General features: G+C 52.1%; 7 protein-coding genes across 7 annotated transcripts; 5 read left to right on the top strand and 2 right to left on the bottom strand.

The window, feature by feature from the left end:
* Positions 1 to 259: 259 nt before the first annotated feature.
* On the bottom strand, positions 260 to 2,128 carry MYCFIDRAFT_194837 (uncharacterized protein; the record flags this gene model as incomplete). The annotated part of the gene is made up of 1 exon (XM_007925838.1): positions 260 to 2,128. The coding sequence occupies one exon, from the start codon at positions 2,126 to 2,128 to the stop codon at positions 260 to 262; it is 1,869 nt and encodes a 622-aa protein (XP_007924029.1).
* Positions 2,129 to 2,489: 361 nt separating this feature from the next.
* MYCFIDRAFT_162497 (uncharacterized protein) lies at positions 2,490 to 3,686 on the top strand (the record flags this gene model as incomplete). The annotated part of the gene is made up of 1 exon (XM_007925837.1): positions 2,490 to 3,686. A coding segment is annotated over one exon (1,197 nt), but the record flags the coding sequence as incomplete, so codon positions are not given.
* A 509-nt stretch (positions 3,687 to 4,195) lies between these two features.
* On the top strand, positions 4,196 to 4,816 carry MYCFIDRAFT_210643 (uncharacterized protein). Its single transcript, XM_007925836.1, has one exon. The coding sequence runs from the start codon at positions 4,431 to 4,433 to the stop codon at positions 4,764 to 4,766; it is 336 nt and encodes a 111-aa protein (XP_007924027.1). The 5' UTR covers positions 4,196 to 4,430; the 3' UTR covers positions 4,767 to 4,816.
* Positions 4,817 to 5,010: 194 nt separating this feature from the next.
* On the top strand, positions 5,011 to 6,037 carry MYCFIDRAFT_30236 (uncharacterized protein; the record flags this gene model as incomplete). The annotated part of the gene is made up of 3 exons (XM_007924182.1): positions 5,011 to 5,169; positions 5,218 to 5,658; positions 5,723 to 6,037. The coding sequence occupies 3 exons, from the start codon at positions 5,011 to 5,013 to the stop codon at positions 6,035 to 6,037; spliced, it is 915 nt and encodes a 304-aa protein (XP_007922373.1).
* Positions 6,038 to 7,200: 1,163 nt separating this feature from the next.
* Positions 7,201 to 9,093, bottom strand: MYCFIDRAFT_77291 (uncharacterized protein; the record flags this gene model as incomplete). Its single annotated transcript, XM_007924572.1, has 3 exons — positions 7,201 to 8,691; positions 8,788 to 8,900; positions 8,985 to 9,093. 3 exons carry the CDS (start codon positions 9,091 to 9,093, stop codon positions 7,201 to 7,203), a joined length of 1,713 nt encoding a protein of 570 aa, XP_007922763.1.
* Positions 9,094 to 10,217: 1,124 nt separating this feature from the next.
* On the top strand, positions 10,218 to 13,702 carry MYCFIDRAFT_77292 (uncharacterized protein; the record flags this gene model as incomplete). The annotated part of the gene is made up of 4 exons (XM_007924573.1): positions 10,218 to 10,301; positions 10,640 to 10,786; positions 11,826 to 12,250; positions 12,454 to 13,702. The coding sequence occupies 4 exons, from the start codon at positions 10,218 to 10,220 to the stop codon at positions 13,700 to 13,702; spliced, it is 1,905 nt and encodes a 634-aa protein (XP_007922764.1).
* A 1,468-nt stretch (positions 13,703 to 15,170) lies between these two features.
* On the top strand, positions 15,171 to 16,912 carry MYCFIDRAFT_151905 (uncharacterized protein). The gene is made up of 3 exons (XM_007925835.1): positions 15,171 to 15,963; positions 16,030 to 16,587; positions 16,640 to 16,912. The coding sequence occupies exons 1-3, from the start codon at positions 15,195 to 15,197 to the stop codon at positions 16,837 to 16,839; spliced, it is 1,527 nt and encodes a 508-aa protein (XP_007924026.1). The 5' UTR covers positions 15,171 to 15,194; the 3' UTR covers positions 16,840 to 16,912.
* Positions 16,913 to 17,130: the final 218 nt, after the last annotated feature.

Genomic DNA, 17,130 nt, shown 5'->3' with positions numbered 1-17,130 from the left:
GATGAACAGGAGGTTTACTTTGAAGGATTTTGATGAAGGACTTGTATATAGTTCGTACAGTCCGGATTGTTGCTGCGAAGAATGAGCCATGTCGTATATTCCGCAGGACCAATACGACTTCCCGTGCGCGGACATAAAAGTCTCCAAGTCCTGGATAATGGGACTGAGGAATATATTTGGACAGTGACGAGCTCTATCACATCTCATCGCATTTCGTAAAGCAAAAGGGTATCGTCTGTACATCGTCCATATATCCGATTCAAATCGCAGTTCTCGTGCTCTTCACAGGACTTCCTGCTCCCTGTCCAGTCGCCGCCCCAACTCCCTTCCCTTTGCCAGCCTGCCAGTCCGAAGACCAGATAAAAGTACCACATCTCCATTGCGTTCCTCGCTCTTTCTCTCCGCTCGGTCCAAGCGGTCTCGCACACATCCAAAAACTCCTGCCCTGGTTACTGCCTTTCTTCTTAGTCAGCATTGTCTTGCAAGGCTCATGATGACCTTCGCATAGCGGTGCCACGGGCCTCGAGAAGAGCGCGCCCCATTGATGCTGAGACTTTTCAGCGGAAGCGAGCTTGGAGGCAAATTTGCGAGGTGATGGATCTGTGTCGGCTGTAATTTGTGAAGCTGACGGCGTTCGTGGTGGTTCTGTGGTCTCACTATCTTCATTGGACTCTACGCCTCCTGTATTCGGCGCTGTACTGTCAGTGTCCTCGGTTTCATTCTTCAAGTCTTTCTCTGCGGATTGTGCTGCGGCCGTGATTGGGACACTCTTCGCTTGAAAGAAGCCCTTCAAGCTTTGTTGGCCTTTGGTTGGAGCAGTCTTGATGTCCGACTTCTGCTTCTTGAAGGGATACTCCTTCGGCGTTGTAGAAACGGATATCTTGCGTTTCGCAGGTGCAGTAGAACCTTCCGTCTCGACAGCTGGTTGACTGTCATCTGCCTGCGCAACTGACCCTGGAGGAGTGGGCTGCTGAGACTTCTTCAAAGCTGGCGCCGCAAACATCGACTTGATCGTTCTTCGCTTGTCGAACTCTGGCATTCTCTTGGCAGAGAAGCCTGGCGTCGATGCTATCGTCCATTCTTGCTTCCTCTCGCCACCAACAAACACTGCAGGGGGGTTCATGATGTCCAGTAATGCTATCTTGCCATCATTCACAGTCACCTCATTCTCAAAGTCAATATACACAGGGCAGTGATCGGAGCCCAGCAATCCTTCTTGAATGTTGCCATACTTCACCCACGATCGCAAAGCCTCTGATACCAGCACGAAGTCAATCCGACTGCCAAAGTTGCCAGGTCGCGCGTTGACTTTTGTATCCCAATGAGTGTACATGCCTTTCCGGTCGGGATGGAAGATGCGTGTGGTGTCCCAGAATACGCCTTTCTCTCGTCCTTCGTCTCGCTCACCAACCACTTCCCCGTCGATGAGTTGTTGATTGAAAATCCGCCGATTCGGACCCGATATGAAGTCTTCGTGTGTGATCAAGCCCTTTCTCATCTCTTCGAGAGTTGGACCAGAGTCGATTTCGTGTCTAGTCACATTCAAGTCTCCGACCAAGATGACATTCTTGCCAGCTTTGATGAGGTTTCGTATGCGATGGTCTAGAGCACACACAAATCCATGCCGGAAGCCATCTCTCAGCCCATTGCTGTTCGCAGGAGAATAGACGCCAAAGAGCACGAATGCTGGGAACTCAACAACCACACATCGTCCTTCAGCATCCAAGCCCGCTGGATCCTCCCCTCCTATCTCAGCGATATCTGCCATCTGGACCGACGTGAGATATCCTCCAATGCTGTCCTCATCAGGCAGGTCGCGATAAGGCGTGCCGTTCGCGCTGGGAAGGACTCCAAGCACACCTTCCTCCGCTCTGATGGGCGCGCATGTGGCATTACGCGTGTAGATGCCCACGCCGCTGTAGCCTTTCTTGTGTTTCGGTAGACTGAAGTAGCAGTCCCAGCCATCGACCAGAACCATGTCGTCGCGTAGGTCCTTGCGCTGTATCTTGAGCTCTTGCATGACGACGATGTCGGACTCGAGGATATCGAACATGGCGCTGAAAGTTCGCGAGACATTCCATGGCGGGTAAGAGAAGGGATTGCGAATGCCATTGACATTCCTACACATAGTCAGTGCATGCACGCGGTATGCCTTGTCCATGATATGCTGCTTACCACGTTGTGAGCCTCATCGTGGCCAGCGATGGCTGTCTGTCGAATTCCCTTCTCCGCGTACTGTCATCCTCGATACGTTCAGCCGGTCGCGATCACCCTCTCACTGTCGGTATCTAACGCAAGGACAATGTTGACCAACGATCCCACTTTCCCAAGCCCCAGGTCGTGACTGCCACAGCTGCGTCCGACCAGAAGCTCCCCGTCAATTGCTAAGCAACTATTGGTTAGCCATTTTGAAGGAGCTCGTTCACCTCCACGGACGCGCTCACGTTCAGCCTTCAGGCACGGGGATGAGTGAGGGACTCTAGAGGACGATGCCTCGCTATCTTACGCCGGCACGCATCTGCTTGCTGATCCTCATCCGCCTGTACCAAGCCGGCCACTGCTCCTCCGACCTCCATGTTCTGGACTTCATCGCACGACACGCCGTCGTGACAAGCGAGCACGATGCGCACGCAATACATGAGCGGAAAGCACTCTACTCGCCACACATCACTGGTCTCGCCAAAAGACTGCAGCAATGGAGCACTCGCCACCCCGGCCAGAGTGTCTACGATCTGCTGCTTCACGCGCTGTGGGAGCTGAATGGCCTCGACCATTTGTCTGCTGTCATCACTCAGATGAAGTTTTTGACGGTACCGGGAGGCAATCCGGAGAACCCCGATGTCACGGTCAGGCCTATCACGCCTGCAAGTCCTCTGGGGCAGTTCGTCCGACGCTGCTATGTCGAGCTCACACGGCTGCACTTCGCAGACTCGCAGGCACTGTGGAACGCTTTCGCAGCGTACAGAGCGTCGACTTGGGACGGCTTCTCAGCTAGAAACCCTGACCTCGCCGAGCAGATCAAGGCAGAGAGCAATGCGCGATCTTTTGGTAGTGCCCCGGCGCCTTCCACAGACTTGACAGAGACAGCTGCAGCAAGCGCCGTCGATGCTGATGTTCTGCTAAGCTACGCGATCCATCAATTGCAGAAACTGGGACAGCGAGTGCCTGAGGATATCAAGTCCCGACTCGGACAATGGGTCGAAGATCAGTACGACTCCGGTACGCAAAGTCTGCACTTCTTCATGGCCTTCTTCGAGCATTGGCGTGCCGGCGAATACACGATGGCACTCGAAAGCCTTCATCGCTACTTTGACTACTCCCTAGCCGCCAGACCTGGAAGCGACAATATGAAGATTTACTACCAGTACGCCCTCCTCCATCTCAGTGTACTACATGCAGACTTTGAATGTTGGGAGGAGAGCGTCGATGCCATGAACGAATGCATCGCCACGGCGCGAGAGAATCAAGACACGGCTTGCCTCAACTTCGCCCTGTCTTGGCTGCTCTACCTCCGTCATGGTCACCCTTCCAACGACAAAGCTGGATTTCAATCTGTCTCTGGATATATTGGCAGCAACGGCGGCGAGCAAGACGAAATCAACTTGCTCAAACAGCGAGCCCGTGAAGGCAAGCACTGGATGCTGATGAGTAGTACTCTTCTGGAAGAAGGTCGAATGGCGATGTTTCGTGGCGATGGTGCGAATCGTGCTCAGGAGCACATCCTCCAGGCCATGTTTCTGAACGTCCAACATGACCTTCGGACCTTGATTCCGGCTGGTCTCCTATTCCATGGAGCATGTCATGATCGACTCGGCCAAGCACATCTCGCAGATCGCATGTACGAGCTACCAGATGCTGTTCATGCTTCGCACTGCCCTACAAATGATCGGGTAAGGTCGATCTGCCGTCTTGCTCTCACTACCTCGCAGCGCGGAAACACGACAGCTGCCCTTCAGCTCCTCGAGAGTGCGTTGCCCGCGGTTAAGGGTGTCCTCAAATCCGAGCAGAGGCTGAAGGCATTTACTGCTTTGGTAAACCTCCGCTATCGTATATGTCAAGACGACAGCGATGCAGCAGAATACTACCTCAGACAGCTCATGCCTATACGGTCCTCAACAGACCCCGAGATTGCCTACGAGTTGGACCTTCTGGAGGTGGAACTGCTGCTCAGGAATAAGACCTACGAGGAGGCTCTGAAAAAAGTGAGCTCACGTCTACAGGAGCTTCAAGGTACTGAGAGAGATATTGCACAGCGGCTGCACTTCCTGTTATTGAAAGCTCGAATCTTCGCCCTTGCGGGGCAGGCGCCAAAGGGTTTCAGTATCGCCTTGCGAGCAACATCTACTGCGGAGCGGCATCTGCTCCTACCTATCTTGTTCGAAGGATTGGCGGTTCTAGCACGCGTGCTGCTGGATCTTGGCGCGTTCAGCATGGCAGCAGCACTTTGCGATGCTACCTTGCCGCACGCATACGAAGCGCGGAACACCGGCCTCACAGCTAGGCTTTTCGTCGCAATGGGAGAAGCTGCAGTAGGGCATGCCGGTCACGGTTGCGCTGCTGGAAGTACGGAACAGGCTCGGAGTATGCGCAGAGCGATGGGTTTGATCGAGAGAGGACGCGAGATGTATCAGAGGACTAAGGACGTGCAAGGTCAGCTTGACTGTCTCCTCAGGAAGAGCAAGATTGCGAACTGGAGTGAGGATGCTGCCTCTGCATCACAGGCTGATGACATGTACTTGCAGCTATTGGCAGAGAAGCGGTCTTGAGCATAGCATTAGAGTTCGGCAGCATCACGTGATAGCGCGCCCCTTCACTCACATTATCTGTTCTGATCACAAGCCTCGCTAAGCAAATGCGCCTGCGCTCGGACCAGTCGCGTTTGTCGCAGCATCACTTCTTTATAAATACTTCAAATACTTCTTCCACACCACCACCTACTTTGACTCGACATCAAACTTTGCGCAAAAATTTCTCCACATCCCGACTCATCAACATCACATACTCGACAAAATGGCAGACACGGATGTGGTCACAACCATCGAGGCGACATCGGTCGGCCTCAAGAAAATCGCATCAGGCAAAGTCCGCGAGATCTTCGAGGTGGATGAGAACACTCTCCTTTTCGTCGCCACCGATCGCATTTCCGCATACGATGTGATTCTCGAGAACGTAAGTAAAGCAGCACCATCTCCTATCATCCCAATTAACAAATTCTAGGGCATTCCCGCCAAAGGCGCCCTCCTCACCCAACTCTCAGCCCACTGGTTCTCTCTCATCAAATCGCGCTTCCCGGATCTTCAAACCCACCTCATCTCAACATCTCTCCCCCCAACAGTCTCGAAGAATGTCTCTTCTCAACTCGAGTCCCGCAGCATGCAAGTCCGCCGCATTCCGGTCATTCCACTCGAGTCTATCGTTCGCGGATATATCACTGGTAGCGCGTGGTCGGAGTACAAGAAGTCTGGTACCGTGCATGGAATGCCTATGCCTGAAGGTCTGAAGGAGAGTCAGAAGCTTGAGAAGCCCATGTGGACTCCTTCGACTAAAGCTGAGCAAGGAGAACATGACGAGAATATCTCGCGAAGCAAGGCTGTGGAGATTGTGGGTGAAGAGGTTGCTGCCAAGGTTGAGGCGGCGAGTTTGAAGATTTACGAGATGGTGAGTTGTGCGAAAAATTATTCCTGAGGAATTTTTGCGACATGCTAATTTTCTTTCTTGCCAGGCCCGCGACTATGCTGATGCGCGTGGTATCATCATCGCCGACACCAAGTTCGAGTTCGGTCTCGATCCCTCTACCCACGAGATCGTCCTCATCGATGAGGTGCTCACACCCGACAGCTCGCGGTTCTGGCCAAAGGATCAATACGAAGTCGGCAAGGGTCAAGCAAGCTACGACAAGCAGTACCTTCGAGACTGGCTTACCGCTTCAGGACTCAAGGGCAAGCAGGGTGTCAGTATGCCGCCAGAAGTGGTTGACGAGACTGCGAAGAAGTATCGCGAGGCTTACGAGAAGCTGACTGGAAAGGCTTGGGTGTAGTCGAGTTCGGGAAGAATGGACGAGGTTACTAGATTGGAATATCGCGAGGCCTACGAGAAGCTGACTGAAAAGGCTTGAGCGTAAGCAAGTTCGGGAAGGATGGACGAGGTTTCGAGATTGGAATATTCTGCAAGCGATGGGCGAGAAGCTTATATCATGGCCTCTTTGGAGTAGAATACCTGCATTCTAAGTCTTTTTCAAGAGATAAGAATGTATACTGCTCTGAAATCGCATTTTCTCTTTTGCGCACGCATCTGCTGATTCATTTGGCGGAATTGGCAAGACTCGTAAAAGCAAGATGACACGCGTAGTACTCAGTATAGCCAAAGGTAGATTCAGCAGGTGAAGTGCGTTGTGGAATACCTTATGCAGAACTTGAGACTTCGAACGCAGACGAGACTATAGCAAGACTAACAAATACATGTAGCATGAAAGCGAGCCCTGTTTATGTTGCTATCTTGACCAACACATCATTATGAACTCACACTACAACATCCTCGCTTTCCGAATCACAAGCCCCCCTCTCTGAAAGACCTCGCTACACCGAGACCATTTCAAATCTGAGACTACCGAGCTCGCATCCGCTCTAAGACCTGCACCTGCAGACCATCTTTTTCAATACCTGCCTCCGCAGACATTGCTTACCGAGACGCTCTTTCGAGACCTGCCTCTATAGATATCGCTTACCGAGACGCTCTTTCGAGACCTGCCTCTGCAGACATTGCTTACCGAGACGCTCTTTCGAGACTTGCCTCTTTGCCTTGTGGAGACTATCTTTTCGAGACTTGCCTCTACAGACGTCTATGCCTTGTGGAGACTCTCTTTTCGAGACTTGCCTCTGTAGACGTCTATACCTTGTCGAGACACTCTTTTCGAGACTTGCCTCTGTAGACGTCTATACCTTGTCGAGACTCTCTTTTCGAGACTTGCCTCTGTAGACGTCTATGCCTTATCGAGACTCTCTTTTCGAGACTTGCCTCTGTAGACGTCTATACCTTGTCGAGACTCTCTTTTCGAGACTTGCCTCTGTAGACGTCTATACCTTGTCGAGACTCTCTTTTCGAGACTTGCCTCTATAGACGTCTATGCCTTGCCGAAACTCTCTTTTCGAGACTTGCCTCTGCAGACCTCTACTCAACCAGCAAAGAAACCTGAAGAGACACTTAGTCCTCTTTGACTCCTGTGTTGTCCTCCTCTTCGTCACTATCGAGATCGCCAGCCTCATCGCCAAGATAACCCTTGATGGCGACATTGCTGCGTGAGCGCTCCGCTGCCTGGATTCGGGCCCTCAACTCTGCCTGCCTCGCCTCGAGCTTCACATTCACCTCCTCCTCTTGCTTGTCTAGTGCCTTCTGAAGCTCGCTCATGATGTGGTCATTCCACCTGTCATCTTTGCAGAATTCAAGTAACCAAGGCGGGCCGTCTGGATATCTGCTCACATCGAATCCGTTTGGATTGTTTTCATTGTAGGGCTTACCAGAACCAGTTGGAGGCAGTGATGTCGCAGTTTGCCAATGCAGTTTATCCTGACCATCGGCACGTGGATAGAAAAAGGGTTCCATCCAGTACCAATGAAGCTTGAAAAATTCCAGCGCTGACTTCTCACCATGGAATCCAAGGCGCTGGAACTCGGCAGCAACTGCTTCCATGTAGTCCCGGTGGACTTTCTCACATTGGGGTCGCATACAATTGCCCTCCCACCGGCAATACTCCACCAGACATTTGGCATTGGCTTCCTTGCAGTACTGACAAGGAATGTGATGATTGCATGATAGCTTGAAAGCCCGACAGCGCGCGCAGACTACTGCGAGAGCACGGTCTTCCATCCAGGAATGAGCCTGTTTATTGTGTTTCTCCGGTTCGTAATCAGCAAGGACTTGGTCGAGGCTGAGCCCAGAAGAATGCCACAGGTGCATGGCCATTGTCTCCTGACATTCGAGGGTGTCCTTAGACATGATAGCAGCATGTGCCTCGTCCTGATCCTTGTCCTTGTCGTAGTTGGTCGGAAGCACGCCACGCATGTATCTCTTCTTCCTCTGTTCCTCCCCCCGAAGCGTAATCATGGTCTCCACTTCACTGCCGACCTTCAGCGCGACGAGTCTCTTGGTCGATGGCAGGTAGCGAGGTAGATCGGCATCATCGATATGATAGATATCAGCACGACGCACGAATCTCGAAGCCAGATCTTGATCCGCATGAACGACACGACTCGTCTGGGTCCCAACACCCTGGGCATCGCCGCAAGAATTGGCTGCGAGTTGCATCCCCATGGGTCCAATCACACCTCCACGACCGCTACTAAGACCACCACGAGAGGCGCCTTGATTGGCTTGGTCAACCGGACCGTTGTTCCGAATTCCAGAAGGCAGACCTGATGCAGCAGTGGCCGCCACCAACGCAAAACTCTTCGGCTGTTCCTGATGCATGTTCTCAAGGACAGCAGCAGCCTGGTCCTGGCCATTGTGCTTCTTCTTGTTCCTGTTTCGGTTCCTCCTCCTCTTCATCTGTGCGACACCAACCGGCTCCTGAGTGGGCGCAGTGTACTGATCAGCAACCTCTGCCTGGCCAGTGCCGGCACCAGGTGGAGCAACAGAGCCATGTGAGGTCGCTAACAAACCTCTCAGCCGTTCATTCTCAATTTTGAGCGCTGCATTCTGAATCGGGCGGCACAGTCAGCATTTGGGTCAGGAACCGGTTGCGCACGCAAATGAATAGAAATATGCTAGGGGTGAGGGTTCTGCTTCACTTACCTCAGCCTCGAGCGCGGCATAGTCGGGCGCTCCAGATGCAGGAGCTTGGTCAGGGGCGGGCTCCCAAGGATACGATAATGAGGTCTCCAATGCCCAACGCTCCGATGGCCCCACTAACCAAGCATAAGTCATGTGTGACTCGGCTTCATTAAGGAAATATATGCGATCTGTTTCATCGCAGTAGCAAACCCACTCACGGCGGGGGGCAGGAATCCAGTTCCATTCCCTCTCATCATAATAATACGTTACCTGGTCGTTGAAAGCGTGCGCCGGACAGCAAGCTTCTATCCTCCGACCGCCCTCCATGTTGACAATGTGTGGTGGTGGAGAGATGAGATTTGTCGAGAAGCGGGAAGAAATAACGGGCAGTGCCAAGACCGGCATGCACGCACAAGCCGGACGCGATTGCCACGCGTTTCGCGTCGGCCAACAACGCGTCTCCTCGAGCGCTGCCCAGGTTTCTATATCTTCGAAGCCAGCCTGTCCTGATGTACTTCTTGTACTTCTAGTGAGAGGAAGGCCACAGCCGACCAGAGTTTCGAGCTCAGCAGCGTGGTGTCTCCTTCAGGAGCAGAGCGAACGCGCTGGAAACGTGATATGTCACCATCACAAGTCGCCAGCTACGTCTTTCCGAAAGCATCTCTACGATTCGGGCGCAGCCTGGCAATGTCCTATCGAGGCTCTTGCAACAGTTTGGAGGTTTCCAGCCGCCTCCGCTCCGTCTCATCATCCTCGAGGCGTCGACCAAAGTGACATGCGGCCATTGTTGAGCCAGTGGCCTACCCTGCAATGGCACTCTGCCTTGTGATCATTGCCATTTGTTCACTTGGTCTTGCATATATCACTGGTAGCCTAAGCTCTTGATGGAGAAGGTCAGGTATGGCTGTCTGGACTGTCGTAGTGGTCACAAAGAGATCTTCGAGGGCGACCATCAATTTGCAGTGGAGTCATCAATGGATCGCGGACGCCAGGGCACACATTTTATTAAAGCTTCTTGTGGAATCGATCTCTTAACACCACCGCGCATACGGGGATCTCAGATATTGGCGCAACGTTCGTCTCGGCATCCTCTTCCTGCATGACCACCTCAGCCTTCTGTCCCATCTTAGCCATATTGACGCAAATCAGTAACTGGGGGTCTTCCTCTCACCCTTCTCACTGCCCTTGTCAGTGTCGCCATGTAGAGACTAATCTGGAACTTCTGTGATCTGTTTATTGCCATCGCCAAGGAGTTCGACTAGGCCAGGCCCGATACTGGGCGGCTCAATGTCTACGTTCCGGCGCGCAGCGAGCTTTTCACTCCATGGAACCTGCTGCTATGCATAAAGCGATTCGTTCCATCAACCGCAGCTCCTCGAGAGTTGCGTTTTTTGTCTCCCTTATGTCCTGAAATACCAATCTCGTTGATTTCGTCGTAAATGCCTCCAACCATGGCAATCTTGCCCAAGGCGCATGCTTGTTCCCTCGCTGAAAGAGCACTTTTTATCTTCCCTCCCTCTGTAGCGATCCAGGTGGTTTGTCGGCTCGGCCAGTGCATCATTCACGACCCAACGTAGCCGTAGAGTGTAGCTGACGCCGCGGGGCGAGCGACGGTGGAACGAAGGCGTGGGCGAACTGTATTAAGAGTCCTCGGTGTGCTTCTCCGGGCCGACGATAGCATAGCGGCTGCCATAGCCTACGGATGCGGAGAGGTAAGGAGAGGCATCAGGGATTTGAGACAGTCTCAAGCCAGCATGTCATCTGTGTACGCAATAACATATGGGCTTAATTAACCCCTTTGTTTAAGACTCTGATGATGGTCAATGTCAAAGGGATTCTTGCTCAGGAGATTCAAGTAAGTGCAGCCCTACAGTACCCGGATTTGCCCGATGCAGAAAGCCGCCGGCCAGACTTCACCTCTCACAATCCTGTGCTGCCTTCGCAAATCACACTAGCAAGTCTCTGGCAATCGAAACGCCAGCTTTCGAGAGGGCGCCATTTGAAGCAAATTTGGACTTCTGTGCGTTGATAAAGACAAGAAAAGATGACTACCGCACAGGTGACGGTGTTGGTTGGAAGAGAAGAGACGATGACTGCTTGTCCATCTTCCATAGCCTTTGGCGACTCTGTCTTACTCATACTTCGCTGAGTTGAGCGCTGGACTGTTTGAAGTGATATTTCTGGTGTCCTGCTTGGCCGACGGTGGGCGCCTCGGAGGCAAAGGCGCTGGTTATTGCATACGATGATGGCTTTGCGAACAGAAACTACCTGCCGCCTCGGGGGTCGTGGATTCGATGACTGACATTCGCACTGGTAGACGAAAGACAAATCTGACGATTGACGGAGCCCCAACGCCAGCCTCAGAAATTCCACGGCGGAAGAATATCCGAAACACGAGCATAGAGGATGCAGCGTGTGTAAGGCCATGTGAAAGAACGAAATCTGGACCAAGTCCTGCAGGAATCGAGGTCTAGGCCAAAGGTACCGCTGTGCACGATTGCGACAGCACAAAATGAGACTTCCCGCATTCGATCCCTCTCCATTGGCTTGAGTTGGGAGATTGCTTGACGGCTCCGCGCGACAACACTCTCCAGCAACTCATGTGATTGATGGCCAGACTCTCCGCGCAGCCAAGGATATGGTGAATAGCTCGCCATATGCAGCTTGGAACCTCTTGAAAGCCGATGGAATGCGAGCAGGCTCGGGTGAGGCTCGTCGAAGCATACAGAGATAAAAAGTCCTGCGTTTTGTTTCTGGGTATGAGAGGTATAAGAGATGTTTCAAAGGAGCCGCGACGTATGGAGGGAAGACAATCAATATGTAGGATTGGTATTGGACTGCAGGCTGAGGCAAGTTGCTTGAGACAGCCGTTCGTGGCGGCGGGATTGCCCGCCCAAGCAAGCTGCCGCAAAAGTGAAAATTCTGCGCCCTCCACTGCTCTCTTCCATCATCATCACAATTGTCATTGCGGATCGGTTCCCAAAATGGCAGACAACAACAAAGGTGGTGATAAGAAGAAGGAGAAGCAGGTGAGAAATTATACTGATGAGAAAGCTAAGTCTAGATCAGGCTCTTCTGTCTCAGATACAGGATCGACTGACAATATGTTGCGCGACACGAGAGAAGCGGTCGAGGACTTGCGCGATGGGATCAAATTCTTCAAGTCCAATCCGAGCCTTTCGAAAGATGCCTTGAAGACTCTCCAGAAGGAGCTCGTGGCCGCTAAACGTGAAGTTGCAAAGCCAGCGTCAGCGCCGCGTCGGCCACCTCAGCCGTGGAAGAAGGTGGTGGCGAAGAATAAGGCAGCGGACAATGCTGGTGATGCTCCTCAAAATGCTCAAAAGACTCCAGTGCCAGCGCAGACTACTTTGGAACAGTTGCTAGGCGCTGCTTCGGCCCGCGGCCATCAGTCACCTGCCCAGAGACGCGACAAAACTGACCTGGAGAAGAGCGTCAGAAAATTGCAGAAGCAAAGCCGAAAGCTGTAAGTACGACCCAGCGTGATCCACCGTGTGAGACCACAAGCAAGAACGCTCTGCTACACAGTAGTGACCACGCTTCCAACATCACATTTGCACACCCATGGCCAACCAAGACGGTCGAAGCATTACATCTCTGGCACTACCGCTATTCATTCAAGCCACCACTTCATTCATACAAGATACCTGCTGACACTCCCAACTCCAGTGGTCTCGACTCCGATGATGAGCATGTGCCGTCGGAACCTGCTCCGAAGGATTCGTCTACTCAGCAAGCGACTGCAGCTCCATCGTCCACAGGTCCAGTGCAAGCCAAGGCTACGGCCAAGACGCCCGCGACGAAGTGGGCAGATGAGATGGAACTGCACGCAGATATGGAGCGGGTCACTCAAGGAGCGCGTGAGCTGCTGAAGGATCTCTTCAACGCCAAGCAGGATGCCTGGAACGCGAAGCAGGATATCTCGAATGAACTCGACTCCATGGTCGATGCTAAGCTTGCACCAGTGGACGACAAGATTCGAAACTTGGGCGGTATGACTGACAAGGAAAAGCTGGAGCACCTGAAGGGGCAATTCAACCAGTTCCTCGCCAATCTTCGTAAGGAATCGCCCCCAGAGCAGATCAAGAAGCAAGTCTTCGAGCTCTTCAAGGACGAGTACCACCAAGTCTGTGAGAAGTATTCCAAGCAATCTGCCAGCGAATCATTTGAGAAGTGGGCCGAGACTGCACTCAATCCGTGGCAGGAGGGATTGGAAGGGGCTCGTGATATGCTGGATCGGTCTCGAGCAGCGATTGACCAGAATCAGCAAACTGTCGAAGATATGAATGCAAAGCTCGCCGAATTGACATCTGCGAACAAGTCGCTGCTCCTCGAGCGCAATCTCCTGATGGAGAAACACCCAGATGTTGCAAATTTGGTAAAGCTGGTCTCCAGACAGCAGAAGTCGCTCGCCAATGCCAAAGAGCAAATAATACACCTAACGGAACGAAACCAAGATCTGGAGGAGTATCAGCATCGGCAAGAAAAATGGCAGCAAGATGTCACAGAACACATCAACTTTCTCTTGGAAGCGCACGAGGCTCAAAATGCAACCAGACCTTACGTGCCTGGATTGCACCTTCCAGTAGGTTCTCAAGGTGCGGCACAGAGCTTTGCGTCCGACCCACCCACCGGAGGTAGTAGTCAATCTGCTCGCGGCGGAAGCGAGGCGACTCGCGGACGTGGACGCGGTGATGGTGCTGGACGTGGTCGTGGCGGCAATATTGGCAATGCCAATGTTGGTGGCGGTGGAGGAGATGGTCAAGATCCACAAGGTATCACCCCTGGTGTTGCTCGTGGTGGCCATGCTGCTCGTGGCGGCCATGCTGCTCGCGGTGGCCATGCTGCTCGCGGTGGCCATGCTGCTCGCGGTGGCCATGCTGCTCGCGGTGGCCATGCTGCTCGCGGTGGCTCTTAAATTTCTCCGCGCTTGATCGGCTCCAGAATAGAGCCTTATCCAACCTCTGCCTCAACGGCAAAACTTCTCACTCGTTGAGAGTGAACGCAAAACTGGTATTGTATTCTTCAAGCTCAGCTGATCTTGTTCAAGGTTACAGGCAACGGGCGGTTTTCTTCAATATCAGCCGATCTTGGTCACATCAAGGTTACAGGCAACAGCCGATCTTGGTCACATCAAGGTTATAGGCGATTTTCTTCAAGCTCAGCCGATCTTGGTCACATCAAGGTTATAGGCGATTTTCTTCAAGCTCAGCCGATCTTGGTCACATCAAGGTTACAGGCAAAGAGCGATTTCTTCAAGCTCAGCCGATCTTGGTCATATCAAGGGCACAGGCAAAGAGCGATTTTCTTCAAGCTCAGCGGATCTTGGTCTCATCAAGGTTACAGGCAAAGAGCGATTTCTTCAAGCTCAGCCGATCTTGGTCATATCAAGGTTACAGGCAAAGAGCGATTTTCTTCAAGCTCAGCGGATCTTGGTCTCATCAAGGTTACAGGCAAAGAGCGATTTCTTCAAGCTCAGCCGATCTTGGTCATATCAAGGTTACAGGCAAAGAGCGATTTCTTCAAGCTCAGCCGATCTTGGTCATATCAAGATTACAGGCAAAGAGCGATTTTCAATGTTAGCCGATCTTGTTCAAGGTTACAGGCAACAGCCGATCTTGGTCATATCAAGGTTACAGGCAAAGAGTGGCATTGGAGCAGAGTATAAGCCAGAGCATGAGCATACTCTCGACATTGCGCTCTATAGTTACACATTGACAGTTGTATAGAGATAGCATCAATCAAAATCAAATGTCAATGTCGTCGTACAGTGTCTCCGTCTCGCTTCTCCATGTGCATGTCTTACCTCGCATCCAAGGTGAACATTTCTTGTTAAACGGTAGCTTTCTGCTTTCATTTCCGCCAGCGAGAGTATGGCATTGCTGTTTTCATGTATATCAGATGCTCGACAAGACTAAACTTCAATCAGGCTTGAATGTGTTGCATGCTGAGATGATTCAAAAAGCCCGAGAGATTATAGCTAGCATTATTTATCAACACATCAAATGACATCGTAATTTTGGTCCGTACTGCATTCATCTTCCTGGAGAATGTTATCGACGCCACTTATACCGAGACGGCTAAAGACGGCTTTGAGTAAATTTTGCACCTCATTGGCCAATGCCTTGTGCACCTTGCTTCCCGCTCTCACCGTCCTCCTCTACCAAACATCAACCACACTCCCGTCACGAAAGCTGCGGCATCCTGCGCCATTTGTATCTGATACCTCAGCATACCATCGTCATTCCCTGCTTGGCCCATCGCTATCCGACCCCGATGTCCACTCTTGGTCACACGCGTCGGCTTAAGCCCTTTGTCGCAGGGGTGGTCAGCATGGTATTGTTCTTATAGAGGAAGCCCACCACTGTCTGAAGGTCGGCGGGTTTGCAGGCGTGTCTTCCCTTTCCATTATGTCTCTCGCTTCAACGTTGAGTGCCACGCCGTTGAGCTTATTGACCTTGCTTCCAGTGGCATTGGCTGTATACTTTGTCGGCATAGTTGTGTACAGACTATATCTACACCCACTTGCGAAGTATCCTGGTCCATTCCTGGCCAAGATCACGGATCTCCATCAGACCTATCATGCGTTGAAAGGAGATCGACATCTCGAGTTCTGGAGATGCCACGAGAAATATGGCCCAGTTGTGCGTTTCGGACCCAACAGCTTGTCTTTCAATAGCAATACCGCATTGAAAGAGATCTATGGCTTCAAGTCCAATGTGCGGAAGGCAGACTTCTACCAGGCTTTTTGGGCGAGCAAAGATGCTTTCAGCACTCATAGCTCTATAGACAAGTCCGTCCACGCCAGGAAACGCCGAGTTCTCAGCCAGGCCTTTTCAGATGCCGCCATCAAGTCAATGGAGAATCATATTCTGGCTCACGTACGCCAATTCTGTCAGAACCTTGGAGGCTTGACGACATTCGGAAGTGTTCCAAATTCCGAGAGCAAAGGTTATGGTGAGCCAATTGAGATCTCCGATCAGGCCAATTACCTTACCTTCGACATCATGGGCGATCTCTGCTTTGGTAAAGCTTTTGGCATGCTGGAGCGCCCCGGGAATCGCTTCGCAATCGACCTCATCGGAAACGCAGCTCATCGACATCTGATCTGCGGCACGTATCTGCCCATCCACGAGTGGCATCTTGATAAATTTCTCTTCCGCAAGATTGCAGCCGGACGTGCGCGATACATGCAGTACTCAAAGGGACAAGCGGCAGAACGCATGAAGATGGGCCTGGATGTAGATCGAAAGGACTTCTTCTACCATCTGCTGAAGGCCAAAGATCCAGAGACTGGAAATGGGTTCACTACTCCAGAGCTTTGGGGAGAGTCAAACCTCCTCATCATTGCTGGATCGGATACGACGTCGACTGCCCTAGCTGCGACGATCTTCTACTTGGCACACAATTCTTCGAAGCTGCAGAAAGCGAATGAAGAAGTAAGAGGAGCGTTTAGCAACGTCGAGGACATCAACATCGGGCCCACACTTGGCTCGCTGCAGTACATCCGTGCTTGCATTGATGAGGCTATGAGACTCTCGCCGTCAGTTGGCGGACTTTTGCCTCGACAAGTGCTTCCTGGCGGAGTGGAAATCGATGGACAGCTCATCCCAGAGGGTACGATTGTTGGCGTACCCCACTATTCCATCCAGCACAATGCCTCGTACTATCCCGAGCCTTTCGTGTTCCAACCAGAACGCTGGATCGCAAACCCTGGTTGTGGAGTGACTACAGAGTCCGTGGCTTTGGCGCAATCGGCATTCTGTCCTTTTAGTATTGGCCCACGAGGATGCATTGGCAAAGGTGAGCAGATCCCCGGAAACACAGCGAGAGTTGATGCTGACTGAGAATTTAGGTATGGCATATCACGAGCTTACCCTGACCCTAGCACGCATGCTGTTTCTGTACGACATGCGTTTGGCTCCAGGAAGCAATCTTGGAGAAGGAAGACCAGATTTGGAGCATGGACGGCGAAGAGCGAGTGAGTTCCAACTGAAGGACACATTCACGAGCATGAAGAGTGGCCCGATGGTGCAATTCAGAGCGAGACAATGAGAAGATTTTATGTCCATGAAATCGATGCCACAGGAGTATGAGTGCGTTCCTAATAAGAAATATTTCCACTCGTACTGTCTATGACCGGCATATGTGGCATTATTGTAGTCAGAGTACATGGTTCAACCCGCGAGCTCCACAGCCTCGGCAACCGATCCACTGCCGTAAGTGCTGCCGCGCGAAGGCTGCACACCTGACCCCCGCATTAAATCCAATCGCATCCTAGATAGGGACAACCACTTATTACTGGCATCAGGAGCCGTAGTATGCTGTACTTGCATCTGCGTAAGC

The sequence above is a fragment of the Pseudocercospora fijiensis genome, assembly GCF_000340215.1.
Source record: "Pseudocercospora fijiensis CIRAD86 unplaced genomic scaffold MYCFIscaffold_2, whole genome shotgun sequence".
NCBI lineage: Eukaryota > Fungi > Ascomycota > Dothideomycetes > Mycosphaerellales > Mycosphaerellaceae > Pseudocercospora > Pseudocercospora fijiensis.
This window is presented reverse-complemented; position numbering and strand designations above follow the sequence as displayed.

Excerpts from the sequence above, each read along its gene's own strand:
- MYCFIDRAFT_151905 (XM_007925835.1), top strand. The coding sequence starts at position 15,195 with ATGTCTCTCGCTTCAACGTTGAGTGCCACGCCGTTGAGCTTATTGACC. Across the intron at positions 15,964-16,029 it reads CCGCAAGATTGCAGCCGGAC|ATCGAAAGGACTTCTTCTAC; the intron begins GTGCGCGATACA and ends GCCTGGATGTAG. Across the intron at positions 16,588-16,639 it reads ACGAGGATGCATTGGCAAAG|GTATGGCATATCACGAGCTT; the intron begins GTGAGCAGATCC and ends CTGAGAATTTAG.
- MYCFIDRAFT_210643 (XM_007925836.1), top strand. The coding sequence starts at position 4,431 with ATGGCAGCAGCACTTTGCGATGCTACCTTGCCGCACGCATACGAAGCG.